The 17,182-nt window shown below is 39.4% G+C and overlaps 1 protein-coding gene across 3 annotated transcripts in view; it reads right to left on the bottom strand.

The window, feature by feature from the left end:
• Positions 1–17,182, bottom strand: part of scube1 (signal peptide, CUB domain, EGF-like 1) — a 271,582-nt gene that overhangs the window by 234,220 nt on the left and 20,180 nt on the right. For all 3 annotated transcript variants that reach the window (XR_007249346.2, XM_048548867.2, XM_048548868.2), the window contains exon 3: positions 1,064–1,189. Coding sequence is in view for 2 of the 3 variants with exons in the window: in XM_048548867.2 (XP_048404824.1) it covers positions 1,064–1,189 (126 nt within the window). In the remaining variant the exon portion in view is untranslated. The remainder of the gene's footprint in view (positions 1–1,063; positions 1,190–17,182) is intronic.

The raw sequence follows: 17,182 nt of genomic DNA, 5'->3' as shown, positions 1-17,182 counted from the left end.
CTGCTGCCATTAACTCAGAACCCATCCGACGCTTTCAAAATCCTCCATGTAAACAATTCCTGCAGCTTCTGTCCAAAATCTGAATTAGCTTGATTCCTGCACCATACCATGCTGGTCATCTCTTTTATCCGACCTTGCTTTCACTTGAGTAGATCAGGGCCTTACTCAGCTGTCACTTCCCCGGGATGGGCTGGAGGCAGTGCTGAGCAAATTTTTGTGCTCAGCAAAGTTTGGGAGGTGACAGTGGCTGCTGCCGGAAGAGAAGTCACAACCCGAGGATCAGAGAGGCAGGGCTAAGCGATATCTGGGCTTGGACATGGGGCTGTAGAGAGGCAACAGTGGAGAGACTTGGAAGCACTGGCTCCCAGCAGATAACCCTATCCACTGATGCTTTTCTCCTTGCCCAAATCCTCCTACAAAGCTATCTGCAGGGTAGCAACTCCTATGCATGTGGGATGGATTAATCCCAGCATTCATTGACTGGCCATTAATTGGTTCTTAATGGATCAGTTAAGAGCTGTAACTGGTGGCAGAGTCACCCCTTACATCTCCTCTACTGTAACACAAGTATCTTTTTATTTCCCCCACTGGGTTCCTCATATTTGCATTTTGCGATGCCGTTGTCTAGACTCAGCAGTAAATTACATTCCAAGGCAGTACGTGTCACAAATTAAGTTTAAAATGTACAGTGGATTTTTCAAATCTGTTCTCTCTCAATGTCATTTATGTTGGCAACTTAGGAAAAGTTTACTTGATTTCTTCACAAAAAAATGCACTATCCAGAATATAATTTAAGACACAGCCCAACAATAGCTACCAAATAAGAAATTCCTTGAGTAGGACACAAGGGATAGAGAATTCTCATTGACATATTCAAAATAACAGTCCCTGCAAATCAAGATTTTGACAAAGTATGATCGAGAGATGCAGTTACAGATGCAAGATCATTTTTCATGCTCCCAAGCATTTGCTCCATTGAATAATGCTAAAAATTAACAAACAACACAGAGCCATAAGCCTCTGACATAGTTAAAAAAAAAACTAGAAATTTGATGTTACTCACCCAGGCAATTATGGCCATCATGGGCCAACATAAAGCCATCGTAACAAGTACATCTGTAGTTGCCTGGAATGTTGATACACTCGTGAACACAGCCACCATTGTAGTCATTGTCACATTCATCAATATCTGAAACAAAGTTAGAAAGACATACTTCAGTCAGGGAGAGGGCATTCTGGAAGGCACTACTTACAGAAATAAGGTAATTGAGGGTGAGGATGACAAGCACCATAGTGATGTTATTTGTTAGTCCCAGTGAAGCTGAGTTTCCAATTCAAGAGTACAAACAACCCACAGCAAACATCACAAGTAAATGGCTGTGGAAATAAAAATGGAAAGGGGTGAAAGTTCACAGATGAGGCAGCAGTCACAAAACTGGTGTTACCATGGCAAAGTAGGGGGGCAAACTTTCTTTTCGCAAAAAGATGCCTAACTTGGAAAAATCTGAAATTCATGGATATAGATTCAAATTTTTTTGAATTCTATTTAGTTTAAAGAAATTACAAGTCATTTGGTTGAACTTGTCCCATGTATCATCTACACAAATTGCTGCCAACATCATCAAGTGACCGTTAATAAATTATTGTGGCTGTTTTAACTATTATTTCAAGCAGATTAATGTCCTTCACTAAAATAATACTGCCATATAAACACAGTAGAATTTCCTGTCAATTGTTTGCAGTATTCTGGCACAGGTAAAAATTCCCAAATCTACAATATGATGTTTTCTGCAGTTTGTAAAATCAGATAAGCTGTCTGTTTCGATCAAAGCACAGTCATAAAGTACAAACCAATCACTAGGCTCAAAATCATTTGACTTATTTACTCTTTCCCCCCCCCCCCCATTTAATTGCTGAACCCAGGATTCAAAAGTAAAGCTGATCCCATGTTTCATTTTTACATCGACCATTTCACAAAAATTCAAAGATTCCATGAATATATTTATGCATGCCCGAGTCCTTTCATTACAGTTTATATTAGGATGCGTAAGTCTGTCTTAAAGGCTTGAGTTATATATTTTCTCAATCAACCTGTTCAGAGATGTTATTATACGCAACAGGAGCAGGTGGGGCTTGAACCCAGGCCTCCTGAAAAAAAAGCTTGAGCTATTTCTCCAATATTTTTCACCATCAGCTGAACAAAATTACTAATGCCCCTTGTGCCTACAATTACATGGATGCATCAGTCTGCACCAATGCAATTAATAGAATTTCTCAGTATGCAGCAGTGTAAGTTTTCAGTACAACACTTCTATATTTCCAAATACAAAATAAAAACAGAAGAGGGAAAAAGGAAGAGCAGGTGAATTAGTTCCTTAGACCAGCTCAGCAATTCTACATCACATCCATTTTTGTGTCAAGTCCTGGTTTCCCTTCACAATGTTGGTGTTGTAAACTCTCCCAAACTCCAGTTTGAACACAATCAATCATTGAATAACCATCCACAACCCTTCAAGTTAAAAGATTTCTCCAAAACTCAGACTTAAAAAGGTAAAGCCCTATCCAAAAGGGAATGTTGAGATAGAGATTCAATACAGAATTTAATATGAAACCAATTAATTATTCTTAAAATTAAAATAAGTTGGCCAATGAAAAGAACACAATGAATGATATTGGCAGTGTTTCATTCTGTTTTTTTTTTATTAAGAATCGATACGAGCTATAAAAGAAAATCAATTTTCTTGGAGCTACTCAAAAGAAAACACTTGTTCCAAATTCTTGAACTGAACCAATACCCCAAAATCTTCAAACAATGAAAATTGACCCCATTCTAAGCAATAAAGCATTCCAACGTTTATTCATAAACTCTGGAAAGTACATACCCAAATATTTCAGATTGAAACTTAAGAGGGTGCAATAGCATTCAAAATTTCTACGTACAGCATGTTCCACCCCGAGGTGCCTCAATACAAGTTCAATACTTTGGATATTTACAAAATGCATTCCATGTCAAGCATACAGCCTGAAGAGTTCTGCACAGTTTGCAGTCCCTCAGCGTACTGTGACTGAGAGGCCTTAAAAAGTGGCCTTTCCCCATTACAGCTCTGTAGCACCAGCAACGTAACTGTAGATCTAACAGGAGTTATTGCGTGTAATCTTCCTTAATTTGTTTGCAGCACTTCATGCTTCTATTTCACGTACAGGCACCGCATTTCAACATCACACTTTGTTGTTTCAGTATTATCATGAAAGTTTAGGCATGGCACTTTGATCAATCAAATTTTGATTCTTCATGTGAAAGACCATGGACTAGGATTAATTGTGTAATTACTAAATTACGCATCTGAAATAGAATTATTACTTTCTTTCAAATTTAGAAAATCATTTTCTTCACCAATCATGCAGATTTGAGAGGTTAACATATGTTTCAAATGAAATAATTAAGCATGACAATAAAATGCTAGTCAGCTTTATTCAGAAAAAAATCAGTCTGGTAAGCTGAAGGCTGAGTTGATATTTTTCAGATATATTGTTCTGACAAACAGCGTTAACTTCTTCACATTTGCCTTCAATTCTCAACATGCTGCAATATGACTACCAAAGCTCAAAGTGCCTCATTCCTTAAGATACAATAGGCATCTGTTTTATTCCAACGACTTCTAAGTAAAAAAAGTACAGTAAATTCTTAACAAACCTCTACTTCAAGCAACTCCCTTAACAGTAATGACTTACTTACAGGCAAGCCTAAAACCTATTCTTGCATTAACATATATACTGTCTCTTCAGCTCCTCCAGTAAACATAATATACACTAGATTTTTAGGATTTCCCGTTTCTACAGAGCATGCAGGGACAGCACCTGGGCCAGCATATGTTTCTTTAAAACATTTCACCCATGAGAGGGCCCAGGAGATTGTGGAAGAGGCATCTATTCTAGCCATGCAAGATGACAAGGCCAAAGCATATCGCTCATAGCAGGTTAAAAGAATTAACATGGTAACCTTCAAACTCCCCTCCCTGCAGAGCACCAAACACAAACAAACTTCCGCTCCCTTTGCTGTCTCATTCACTAAGGGATAATGTTCATCCATGCTTAAACTCTCCTTTCTGGCAGATCTACTAAGCAAACAGGGGCTCAGAAATCCTCTCTTCACTCCTACTCATCAGCTCAGACTTTTCAACCATATTAAACAAATAGACAGGGGAGACGGCACATTCAGGGAGGCCAAGAGATCCGCCAAACCAGAATCTGTCCCAGGTTTCTCATACCTCTTATTTTCATTCCATTAGCCAATCAACTATCTGCACTAATATACAGAGAAATTGCAATCAGGTTGAATTCAAAACCACCCGAAATTCCAGTTACATTCAAAGTGCCAGCCATCCTTGGCTGCAGAACAGCAAATGTAATAGAATAATGCCCATGAGAAACCCACGTTCTGGACTCATAACTCTAAATTAGCCAAAATCATGCGAGATTGTCATTTCAAGGTGCCAAACCATCAGAAGGGATTAGGCCACGTTAGAGCACAAGATTACAACATTCTAGGTAAACTGCCATTTGACATCAAGATCTCTCCAAAAGGAGGTACAAACTCTGCAAGTATAGCTCAACCCATGAGAAGTTTAAGAATACGGTCAGAAAGACGATTAAATTGATTCACTGGAAATCTTTACAGCAAAAAAAAGTTAAAAGTTCTTGTTGCTAAAGCTCAGGAGATTCTACCATTGAGTTTGTTAATCATTCTGAAGCACAAGGCAATATCTTGGAACAGATCCACAAGCAGTCATTCACTCCAGCAAAGAAGAGGATAAGATTAGTCTGCAAAATTAAGGTTATGGGATTAGGGGTAGCGTATGGAGGTAGGTAGAAAATTTGTTAGCTGCAGGAAAGAGTGTAGAAATAAATGGGCCTTTTCTGAGTAGCAGGTCACAACTAGTAGGGTACCTCAGGCATTGCTACTAGGACTCCAGTTATATGTTAACGATTTTGAAGAGGGAACTAAGTGCAATATCTCAATTCGCAGATGACACAAAGTTGGCTGGGAAGATGAGCTGTGAGGAAGATGCAGAGATGTTGCACAGTGTTATGGACAGGCTCAGTAAGTAGGCAAATTCATAGCAGATGCAGTATAATGTGAAGTTATCCACTTTAGTAGCAGTTCATTATTATTTGAATGGCTTTAAATAGCGAGAGGGGAACTTACAATAAGAGCTGGGTGTCCTCATGCACCAGCCACTGAAAGTAAGTGCACAGATGCAGTAGGCAGTATAGAAGGCAAATTGTATGTTGGCCTTCATAGTCAGGGGATTCAAGTACAGGAACAAAGATGTCTTACTACCATTATACAAGTCACTGATGAGGCCACACTTGGAATATTTTGTGCAATTTTGGTTTTCTAATCTGAGAAAGGATGTTCTTCCTATAGAGGGAGTGCAGCAAACATTTACCAAAATTGATTCCTGGAATGGCAGGACTGACGTACGAACAGACATTGAGTCAGTTAGAATTGTATTCACTGGAATTTCCAACAAAGAGGGAGACATGTTAGATGCAGGAAGGATATTTCTGATGGTGGAAGAGCTCAGAACCTGGGGCATAGTTTAAGAACAAGGGGTAAAACTTTTAGGACTGAGAGGAGGAGAAATTCCTTCACCCAGACAGTGGTGAGCCTGGGGAATTCAAAAAAGTAGTTGAGGCCAAAATATTGTGTTTTCAAGCAGCTCTTGGAGCTAAAGGGATCAAGAGATATGGGGGAAGGGTGGAATTAAGGTATTGAGCTCAACGATCAGCCACTGTCACATGCAATGGAGGAGCAGGTTCAAGGGGTCGAATGGCCTGCTCCTGCACCTATCTTCTGTGGTTCAATGTTAGAACAGATGCATATCCCAGAGTCACAGAGTTGTTGTGAAGCAGCTGTGCTACTGAGCTGATCAGGCAGAGGGTGTTTCCATCTCAGAAGCACTCCTGCAAGATAGTGAAGTTGCCTTGGAGGGGCTGGGCCACAAGCAGTTTATCTACAGTGATAGATTGCTGGACAGATTCAAGACAAGGCTCAGCATTATCTTCCACTTTGTAAACAGCAATGGTCTGGCAGTTACAGTAGATACGATAGATTACAAAATGGCTTCCGCCACATCCTAAGTGCATACAAAGGATATTTAAAAGGAGATGATATAGGACTGTTCTTCCATTCTTCACCAGATCACTCCTCAATGTTTAAATATCTAATGCTCAAAAACAAAGGAAAGAATGTATCACTGCTTTGCTCTGTGCCAACAGGATGGCACCAAAAAACTACTGCTTCTTATAGAGGTGGAGATTAAACTGGACACTTCACAATGCATCTGACAGATGGAGCAATTAAATGTGCAGTACATTTTCTTCAAAGTCAATGACACTGAAAAGTCCAGTGTTTCTCTTCACCCACCTGTGTCCCCTGCCCGAGCCTGCAGAGATACTCTCGGGTTTCGCATTGCAGTGGAAACATGGAAAAGTACATTTGACTACACTGCAATAGGCAGACTGTCAACCTCATTCAAAGACAACATACTAAGTAGAAAAAGATTACACGTTTTTCTTGACCTAACTTCCAACATTTTTCAATGCCATTTACTGACCTCTACAAAGGTCAGACCATTGTAAAGTGTGGCCCAATTGGAAATGAAGACATTTCACATACTTAGTGCATATTGGGATTTTTGTTTCGACAGAGCACATTTGAAGGCTACTAAGGTAATATAGGAGCTTCCTTGATTACTTTGAATTTCTGCTTCACACCAAACGTTTGGAGAAAATCCCATGAATTCAATTGGCTATGATCTCACTGTATTGTCCCTGGTTCCAAAAGTCCAAAGTTTACAGAATAAACATTAGTGGACCTTTTCCAAATGCTTCTTGGAAATCTTAAGTAACTATATCCACCAGTTCACCCATATGTTATTACATCGCCAATAACTCAAATAGATTTGTCAAAGTTAGTTTCCTTTTCCTCCATTCAAATGGATGCTGCTTCACCATGTTGTGACTTTCAAGGTGCCCTAACAATAGATTAAAGCATTTTGGCTATTACTGATGTTTAGTTAATGGACATGTAATTTCCTGCTTGCTGTCCTCTTCCTTCCTGAAATAATAGGGTTATGTTTGTTACTTTCTAACCTTTGAGTACTGTTCTACAATCCAACAAGTCGATAAGATCAAAATCAACACTCCCACCATTTCCTCAGCTTTCTCAAAACTCCAACTGTAGGTCCAGGGCGATTCATTACCACACAATGCCATACACTGCTTTCCATTCTTAAAATGACAAAAAATCATTTGGTTCATAGTACTAGTCCTGGCATGGACCCTATTTCTGACACAGATTTTCTTTAAGTTCCTCATTTTCTCTCGACCCTTGGCTCCCTAATATTTCCGGAATGTTTTTTATGCCTTGTCCAAGACGATAAATACAACATACTCATTAAACATTTTTACCACTTCCTCATTTCCCATCGATAATTTCAAGGTCACTGCCTCTAACAGGCCCACATTTGCTTTTTCTCTCCTCTTCTCATTTCTGTACCGATAGAAATTGTTACAATTTTTTTTCTAAATGCACTTAGCTGGTCTACTCTCATAGCTGCTTTTTTATTTCTAATTTCTTGGTCCTCACTTGTAGAATTCTGAATTTCTCTCCAAACAAACAAACATTCAGGTTTACTACTCACTCTTGTTGCTCTATAAAATCCTGACAAGTCTTTTATTCTCTTCTCGAGTTTTGTGCAGCCAAACTGATTTCCCATTCCTCTTCGACGTGGCTTCCAACCAATTGTTGTGACCTCCAGCCACCTAGAGTGGCAACGCTGTCTGGTTTGCACATGCCTGCTGACTATTCCACTGTTCTGAGTGCCCTAAATGCTTTCTAATTCTTCTATTTACCTACTTCCCACAACTATCAGTGGAACTAAAGTTAGTTGATGCTCAATGAATAGCAGTGAACAAGTTAAAGCCTAGAAGTGTTCGTGAAATCCCTTGTGAAGGAGGGAATTTTGAAAGAGTTGGTGATTGGGATTGATGACCTCTACATTGAGTGGGTGGCTTAGCAAAGGCTCAAGATTGCCTTCTTTAACTCTACCATTTGGCATAAAATGTATAGTTCAGAATCAACTGCAACTTCTGTTAATTAGAGTTCATTTTTTCTCGATTCCTGACTTTAGAATTCAGTCACCACCCAAGGTTGTATTTAGTGTTTGTTTTGTTTGATTTTACTTAGTAAACTGTCTAAATCATGGAATTGTGTGGCTTCACTCTTTCAGCAAATTGCTGGTGTGTTGGAGTCCTTTATTTACTCACAGAAATGTAGTTAATGGGTGTTGAACAAACCCTAACAGTCAGTTAGACAAATTGCATACCAGTATCCACAGCTACTCTCTCTTCCAGTTATCTCTTGGTCACTTTGATTTACTTTTTGTGTGCTTTAGATTATTTCTTGTTAAGTTTTGAGCTATCACAAACTGTGAAGAACAATGTTGGAGAATATAATGGAATATAGATGGATTCACCAAAAAAAAAGTGAGCAGGCGTGCGCTAAACTGAGGGAAATAGAAGCCAATTAATTTATTGAGTGATTTGTGGTCCAACAGACACACAGACCAGTATATTTTACAAACAACAGCAAAAACAAGATAAGAGTAGCTAATTCTATCTTGTTGTTCATGGAAGGAAAATTGACCGAGAAAGGCTCTGAACTGGAACAATGCCAAGAATGTTTCTAATTATCTACACCTGAACAGGCAGCAGTTGGCACAGAGGGTAAGAATACAACGGAATGCAGAAAACTGAAAAATCTGAGTGTACTTGTATGCCTTTCAAAGCAGGATTTTAAATGGAAAAAGACAAGGATAAAATGGTATTTTATGCAAGGGGGCTTGATTATAAATACAAACAAGCAAATGATTCTTAACCTGGTCACTCATACAGAAACATGAGCAGTTTTGAGTATCCCATTCTAGAAAGGATATTGGAGCAATCGAAAAGAGCAGTTGACCTCTAGAGAATGCTGGGATGAGAGATATACAAGAGATACTCGAAAAACTAAAACAGTATTCATCACAGCAGAGAAGCTTAGAGCCTGGCCTAATGGAAAAATTCAAAGATCTGAAAAGGATTAAGAAAGTAAATATTGGACGATTATTTTCAAAGGACACTGAATAGGCAAGAAGGGAGACTAACTTTAGGATTAATGCTAAAAGCACAAGAGAGGTTTAATATAAAGCATTACTAGCATCTGGAATGCACCAGGCTATTGAGTCAGTCAATCCCAGCATGTTTACGGGCACTTTCTGAGAGATCTCAACCCAGGCCATTAAATGGATTGGAGTTGCAGAAATGAGGCTTCAGTCCATACCAATCTGATATGTGGTACAATAGGAGAAATCTGTCTTATGACTTTACACCTTATTCTAAAACCTCTTTTTAAATAAAGTTCATATCAAGAATTTGGTATTGAATAAGTGGAATACACATTGAACACGTCTAGTAAATTACTTGAAAAGCTATCCTTTTACAGTCCTTAGTCCACTTTATGGTCTAGTATGTCACTTGTCCCTATGTTCGCATCATCTCAAATTTACTGATTCGTGCCTAAAAATGGTCACGTCACCTGTGGTCTCCTTGAAGTGAAATCATCACCGGATGTTTCCTCCTGAGCTACAGGTAAATTAAAATTCACTTGTCCAGGGATATCATGGCACACCTCTGGAGGAGGTGAGACTTGAACACAAATCCTCAGGTCCAGAGGCAGGAACTCTACTTCTGCACTACAAGAGCCCTCCCTCACGAGTGAAATCCTTGGAATTTTGTCAGTGGTGGTTTGCCATTGTCTGTCATTCTCAGGCAGGACAAGGAAGAAGTTGGTCGCAATTCCATTAGGGCTAGCACTGTGCCACACAGTAGGCGTCAAAACCACTTTGGTAACCAGCCTCTCCCCAAGAATTATTATTTCCAATATTAGCTAATTAAGACTCAAACCAGTTTGATAGATGTTTTTCTGTATACTGTATAAACAGATGCCAATCAATTTTAAGTTAGTTAACACCTCTGATCAAAACAGCAAAAAATTCTGTAGTAATGCACTAAATATTTATTAAAATTATTTCATCAATAATTTCCAGTTTGAGACTTGATCAACTTTTGATTCTGTAATTAAAAAAAACTTCAGTAGTTATTTATAAAATATTTAAAACATAACATGCTAAAAGCACATTCATTTGGCAATTAACAAAGAAAAATACGATGTCAAGCTAGAAACTGGGCAAAGAAAATGAGTACAAGACAGTCTAATCTTTGAGTCTCGGTGACAATAATAAATTCTTTTTAGTTTAATGACATCAACTAACCTCAACTCACTATAATTCCTAGCTATCCATTATTCTCCAAGTACTTTTTCAAAGAAAGACTAGTCTATTTAACACCCCATTCACATTGCTATGCAAGTAGCATTATCAGTTTTCCAGTTTAAGCATATTTCTAATTGTCCTTGGAATATTAACAAGGCAGCCTTTATTGCCATCAGGAACTGGCTTGAGGCTACTTCACATCAACCAAGCAGTACAGCATTAGAATTGCAAGTCAGACCAACTACGTAGGAAAGGTCATTTTCTTACCCTGAAGAACATTAGTTGGTTTCCAAAACCCAAGAACTTTCATGGTGTTTAGCACATTGCACAAAGGTTACTGAATTCCACTCCCCAAGTCTGTTGAGTTGAGATTTGAACTTTCAATTTTGATGTTCCTAATCCAGTACCATAGCTGCTGGATTACTGCAGCCAAATATGAAGTAGACAGTAAAACACCCGATCAGCTACACTGTTAGAACAATGCCTACAATTAATTAACAGCTGTTGAGAAGAGTTCCTCCTATCCACTGCCAGAAAAGATGACAAAGCCAAAAGCAGGTTTTCAAAAAGACACTGGATTCCTTCATTGCTACTCACAGTTCACTACTGCCCTGTGTAGACATCGCTACACATCAATAAATGGGAACCAGAATATCTCATATGCAAAGTTCTTTATCCTATATATCAGCCTTCTGCATTAGTGCCCACTCAAAGAAGCTTTCCTACTTTACATTGAACACTTATCAAGTATTACAAAATGCATCTTCACAAGTGATCTACGTTAAATTTAAATTGCGAGGCACTTTTCCACCAATTCTCGGATTATGATGTATTTATTTCAGAGCAAAAAGAAAAAGAATCTCAACAGTACGAATTAAAGCAGTACCAGAGACTGAAACATTAAACAGCAGACATCTCAAAGCCATTGCACTTGTAAGTGGAAGGAAAACATTATGTCCCTCATAACATTACAGGAAACGTCCTGGAGATTAAAAAGGTAAATTCAAATTGAACAAATGAAAGATGTGCTTAAATTTGCCTAAGAGAATAATGGAGGCAATTTTTAAATTGGTCATGATTTCACTTTCTTGGAAAAGAAAGCCATAAGACCATAGGACATAGGAGTGGAGGTAAGGCCATTCGGCCCATCAAGTCCACTCTGCTATTTAAATCATGGCTGATGGGCATTTCAACTCCACTTCCCTGCACTCTCCCCGTAGCCCTTGATTCCTTCTGAGATCAAGAATTTGTCGATCTCTGCCTTGAAGGCATTCAACATCCCGGCCTCCACTGCACTCCGTGGCAATGAATTCCACAAGCCCACCACTCTCTGGCTGAAGAAATGTCATCTCATTTCAGTTTTAAATTTACCCCATCCAATTTTCAGGCTGTGCCCACGGGTCCTAGTCTCCCCGCCTAACGGAAACAACTTCCCAGCGTCCACCCCTTCTCGGCCATACATTATCTTCTAAGTTTCTATTAGATCTCCCCTCAACCTTCTAAACTCTAATGAGTACAATCCCAGGATCTTTAGCCGTTCATCATACGTTAAACCTACCATCCCACAGATCATCCGTGAGAATCTCCGCTGGACACGCTCCAGGGCTAGTATGTCCTTCCTGAGGTGTGGGGCCCAAAATTGGACACAGTATTCTACATGGGGCCTAACTAGAGCTTTATAAAGCCTCAGAAGCACATCGTTGCCAATATTTAAAAGTGGGTAGGAACCTCAGTGATCTTATTGACACCACAGACTCAGGCTATTTAACTTGAGGAAAGGGCCGTTCACTGGTTGGTTACAGAAAGGTATTTTAACATGGCAATAGGTGTCCCATGGTAATTATAGAATTCTCACTCCAAATTTCAGGAGCAAAAAGAAAAAAAACATGAGCTGTGCATTCTCAATAGCAACTGGCATACAAACTGAGACAAGACTAGGTAACAACAAAACATTTGATTCTTGTCTAGCTGTTAAACCCCCAAGCATGAAGTGGGCTTTCTCTGTTGCATCAAGAATCTTTTTTCAAACTTGCCACATTTTCCCAAATTTAAGGCCGTGGCCCACATCATTCAGAGGCTGGAAATACTCAGCTCCACCTTCAAACCATCAACGTTGACAAAAGCTTTCCCTCTTCAGCATCACCATTAGCAACATTCACACGGCAGGAGTTTGAACATGATGGGCATGAACTCTTGCAGAATCAGAAATTTCTGCTGAAGTGGCATATGGCGTTCAACCACTCAAAACATTTATAAGGGAGAACAGCACTGAGCAGGAGAAGGACGTCCTTGAGGAGATATCAAATGTAGAGACTAACACATCCTGCGTGCCTTCAAAGAATTTTAAGGAAAGGGATACGCTGAAGAGCAGGATCTGGGAAAAAGGCAAAAAGAAGACTACTACTTCTTCCATAAATGTAAAATGGATATAAAGGAACATGGGCTTTGAAGAAACACTGTTCGAAATTCACCTCAGATGAACTGATTTACTATGATGAGAAATTAAACCAAGTTGGGCTGAATCTCCTTCAGATGCAAAAGGTCAAGGGGTAACCTCACTGAAGTGCAAAAACAGTGAAGGAAATTATTGGGATAATTGCAGAACAGAAGTAAAAGCTGGATTAGTTTTTGTCTCTGCCGTAGCATAAACTTAAGTTGTTCATCAGCAAAAGAGAAATGGTGCAGTGGATATGTAGAAATAGGGAATCGACTGAGCTCTGCATTTAGGCCAAAGGTCTACTTGTTTTCTCCTATTCCTTCATGGGCTTCAAAATCCGACAGTTGGCATAGAGTAGTAGGAAACCAATGTACACCACAATTCCCAGAAAGAGAGTTTCTGATCTTGGCTACAGCTCCTGGCAGGGCAGGTGTTCAATGCTTTCCCTGAGGGAGCAATTGGAAAACAAAATGTCAAACTAAAAGCGGACAAGTTATCCTGTGATTACCTTCTCTCTCTCTCTCTCTCTCTCTCTCTCTCACACACACACACACACACACACACACACTCACTCTGCAACATTAACACCCCCCACCCTTCATGTTGTCAAAAGCTAAACATTGCCAAAGAAAGCGTGAAATGCTTTAGCTTTGGCACTGTTTTACAAATTAATAAGTGAATAAATAAATAACTCATGTAAGTGTTCTGCAAACAATTTCACAGCCAAACTTGCATCAAATTTAGAATTAGTAAATAACAAAATGACCAGACAAGAGTAAAAGATCTTTGTACTAGCTCCAGATAAAGCAGTCCCCTAAGTTCTTCAACTGAATGGATATTTTGTCAAAATTTGTATTATCTGTCATTTATTTCTGTTCAAGTATTATAATTTCAGTTTATTGACAGTATCATGGTCAGTGTCACAGTTGCCTTTGTGCTAGTGACACACAGAACAATACAGCGCAGAACAGGTCCTTCGGCCCTCGATGTTGCGCCAACCTGTGAACTAATCTAAGCCCTTCCCCCTATACTATCCCATCATCATCCATATGCTTATCCAAGGACTGTTTAAAATGCCCCTAATGTGGCTGAGTTAACTACATTGGCAGGCAGGGCATTCCACACCCTTACCACTCTCCGAGTAAAGAACCTGCCTCTGACATCTGTCTTAAATCTATCACCCCTCAATTTGTAGCTATGCCCCCTTGTACAAGCTGACGTCATCATCCTCGGAAAAACACTCACATTGTCCACCCTATCTAACCCTCTGATCATCTTGAATGACTCTATTAAATCCCCTCTTAGCCTTCTTCTCTCCGAAGAGAACAGACCCAAGTTCCTCAGCCTTTCTTCAGAAGAGCTTCTCTCCAGACCAGACAACATCCTGGTAAATCTCCTCTGCACCTTTTCCAATGCATGGTACTAACAAGGTTAAAGCTGGATAAAAGAAACAAAACAAAATTGTGGAAGCGTAAAAGTAAAATATATTTTTATCAAAAGTAAATATTTCTCTCACTGTAACTTAATTAGCAGCATCAATCTGAACTCTTGTCCACAGTGGCTGGTGAAATTTAAAATCAAATATGCAATATTTGTAATATTACCATGAGTTTATTATTGATTGTTGTAAAATCCATCTGGATTACTTAACTCCATTAGGGATAGAAATGTGCCAACCACATCTGGTCTGACCTACATGCAACTCCAGACCATTGCAATGTCTTTATTTTTCATTCACTTATGGGATTTGGTGTCCTTGTCAGCCAGCATGTATTACCCATCCCCAGCTACCCTTGAGAAGGGGGTGGTGAGCTACTTTCTTGAACCACTGCAGTCAGTATGCTATAGACAGCCCACGACGTCATTGAGGAGGCAATGCCAGGGTTTGGATCCAGCAACGTTGAAGAAACTGCAATGTATTTCCAAGTCAGAATGGTGTGGCTTGGAGCAGAACTTGCACAGTGGTGTTCTCACGTATCTGCTGCCCTTGTCCCAGATGGGAGTACTTGCGGGTTTGTAAGACAGTGTCTAAAGACCTTTGGTGAATTTCTGCAGTGCACCTCGTAGATGGTACAGACAGCTACCTCTAAGCATCAGTGATGGAGGGAGTGGATGTTTATGGATATTTTGCCAATCAAGCAGGCTGTTTTGCCCTGGATGGGATTACACTTCTTGAGTCTTTTTGGAGCTGCACACATCCAGGCAAGAGGGAAGTAGTCTATCACACTCTTGTGGCTAACTCTGAACTCTTATGAACCCATTCAGTTCCAGGTCAATCAGGGATGGCCAACAAATGGCTGGCCTTGCCAAAAACACCCACATGCCATGAAACAATTTTCAGATATGGCATTTTCCCACCTTTATCCATAGTCATCCTTGCTGCGTAAAAAATTAAATTTGATGATGGTTTCATCATTTGTCGTTTCTCAATCTGCCTTTAAAAAGTTTACTGGTACGGCCAGTAGGAAATCAAATCTATTTGTCAAAGAGCAGAAAATGTAGATCTACAATGCTATGGGTCTGCATAGCATTTGTACTCAACAGAAATATCCTCTCCACATACTTTGCACTAGCCCTTGCTAATGTGCACCGAACAAAGTTAGCACCATAAGCAAGGAATTTCACTGCCAATTGCACAATGTTCAGCACAAATCACGGCTCTGCAGACATTGAAACAGTCCACATGCAAATGTAGCAAGACCCAAACAAAAGCCAGATTTGGGCTGATAAGTCGTAAGTAATATTTGCACCATACAAGTGGCTGGGTAATAACCATATCCAAGAGAGAATATAACCATTGCCTCTTGACATTCAATAATATTACCATGCTTGAATTCCCCCAATTAATAACATCTGGGCATTAATACTGACCAGAAACTAGACATATCAATTGCTTAGTTACAACAGCAGGTCAGAGGCTAGGAGTCCTGTGGTGAGTAACTCCCATCCTAATGCCATAAGGCATAAAATCAGGAATATTCTACTTGCTTGGATGAGTATTGTTCCGACAAAAGTTTAAAACCAGCACAATAAAGCAGCCTTCTTGGTGATCACCACTGCATTCCTTCCACTACCAATCAGCAGCAGCAACAGAGCACACCATCTACAAGATACAGGGCAGAAATTCACCAACGCTCCTTAGATACTATCTTCCAAACCTAAAGGGTTACTGGTTCCAAAAAGTGCTGACTCTTGCAGTCCACAGATGCTGCCTGACTTGCCGAGTTTCTCCAGCAATTTCTTTTTTTTCTTCAAATTCTATGAATGCTGCTGTCTCAAAAGGAAACGGCAATAGATACATGGGAATACCACCCCCTTGCCATCCAAAGCCAGCACAATCCTGACTTCCCCTCACAGCACCGTGTGTGTTCCTACACCACAAGACCATCAGCAAATCAAGATGATGCTCACCATGTCCTTCTCATTGGCAATGACTTAAATGCTGGTTCAACCGACAAAGCACATTTTAGAATTCATGTAAAAGAAAATTGCAAGTTTACAGAGCAATCAGAAATACAGGAGTTCTCTGACTGGGGGCAATAAGCTATAGTATCTGAAAAGTTCTCCTTTTATGGATAACATTGATCACAATTCCATTTATCCATGTAGAAGTTTTATTAAAATTGATAACATTTGAAAATTGTTATAAAATACACAAAATTGTAGAGTGATGGAAAGGGATTTTAAAAACTCACTAATTCAAAACCATGTGGATTCCAAGTATAAAAAAAAGTTAAATATTTTTCCTGTTGCTTATGCAGAATAATTCAGGGGTCAAGACCAAGATTTTCTTATGCATTCTTGAATTGCCTTGAAGAGAGAATCCCCAATCACAAACACAGAACACAATGATAAGCAAATTACCAGATCTTTCACTGCTATGACTATTCACATATGTTGCCAAATCATTGACATAAACCAGCAAAATTCCATTCTTCAGCCAGATGAATTTCAATGACACACCAAGAATAAAATAAGCACAATACATGCAAATCATTGATTATAAATGGAAGCGCAAGATAATATACTGGAGCAGAATGCATCGCCAGAAAACAGTGGAAAGATTGGCACTTTGAATCTCAATACCTTTGCCAGGATTCTTCAATTTTAAAACTGTACTTCCAATGTTGTTTTTCATTCCATCAAGTTTATAATGAAGAGAAGGTACAAGTAACTTGGGTTTCTATGGCACCCAGGGATGCTATTTGTGTACACCAGATGGCTGAAGAACTGCATACCACTTTGCCAAACTTCACAACACAGACAAGGGAACAGAAAATATGTTGAGGGGAAGGAAATAAATTTACTATGCAATGTATTTATGCAACATATCAAGAATGAATTAGCAAAATACTAAATTATTCCT

This window comes from Stegostoma tigrinum, chromosome 18 (genome assembly GCF_030684315.1).
Source record: "Stegostoma tigrinum isolate sSteTig4 chromosome 18, sSteTig4.hap1, whole genome shotgun sequence".
NCBI classification, from domain to species: domain Eukaryota; kingdom Metazoa; phylum Chordata; class Chondrichthyes; order Orectolobiformes; family Stegostomatidae; genus Stegostoma; species Stegostoma tigrinum.
The sequence above is the reverse complement of the archived record's forward strand: the minus strand, read 5'-3'. Positions and strand labels throughout refer to the sequence as shown.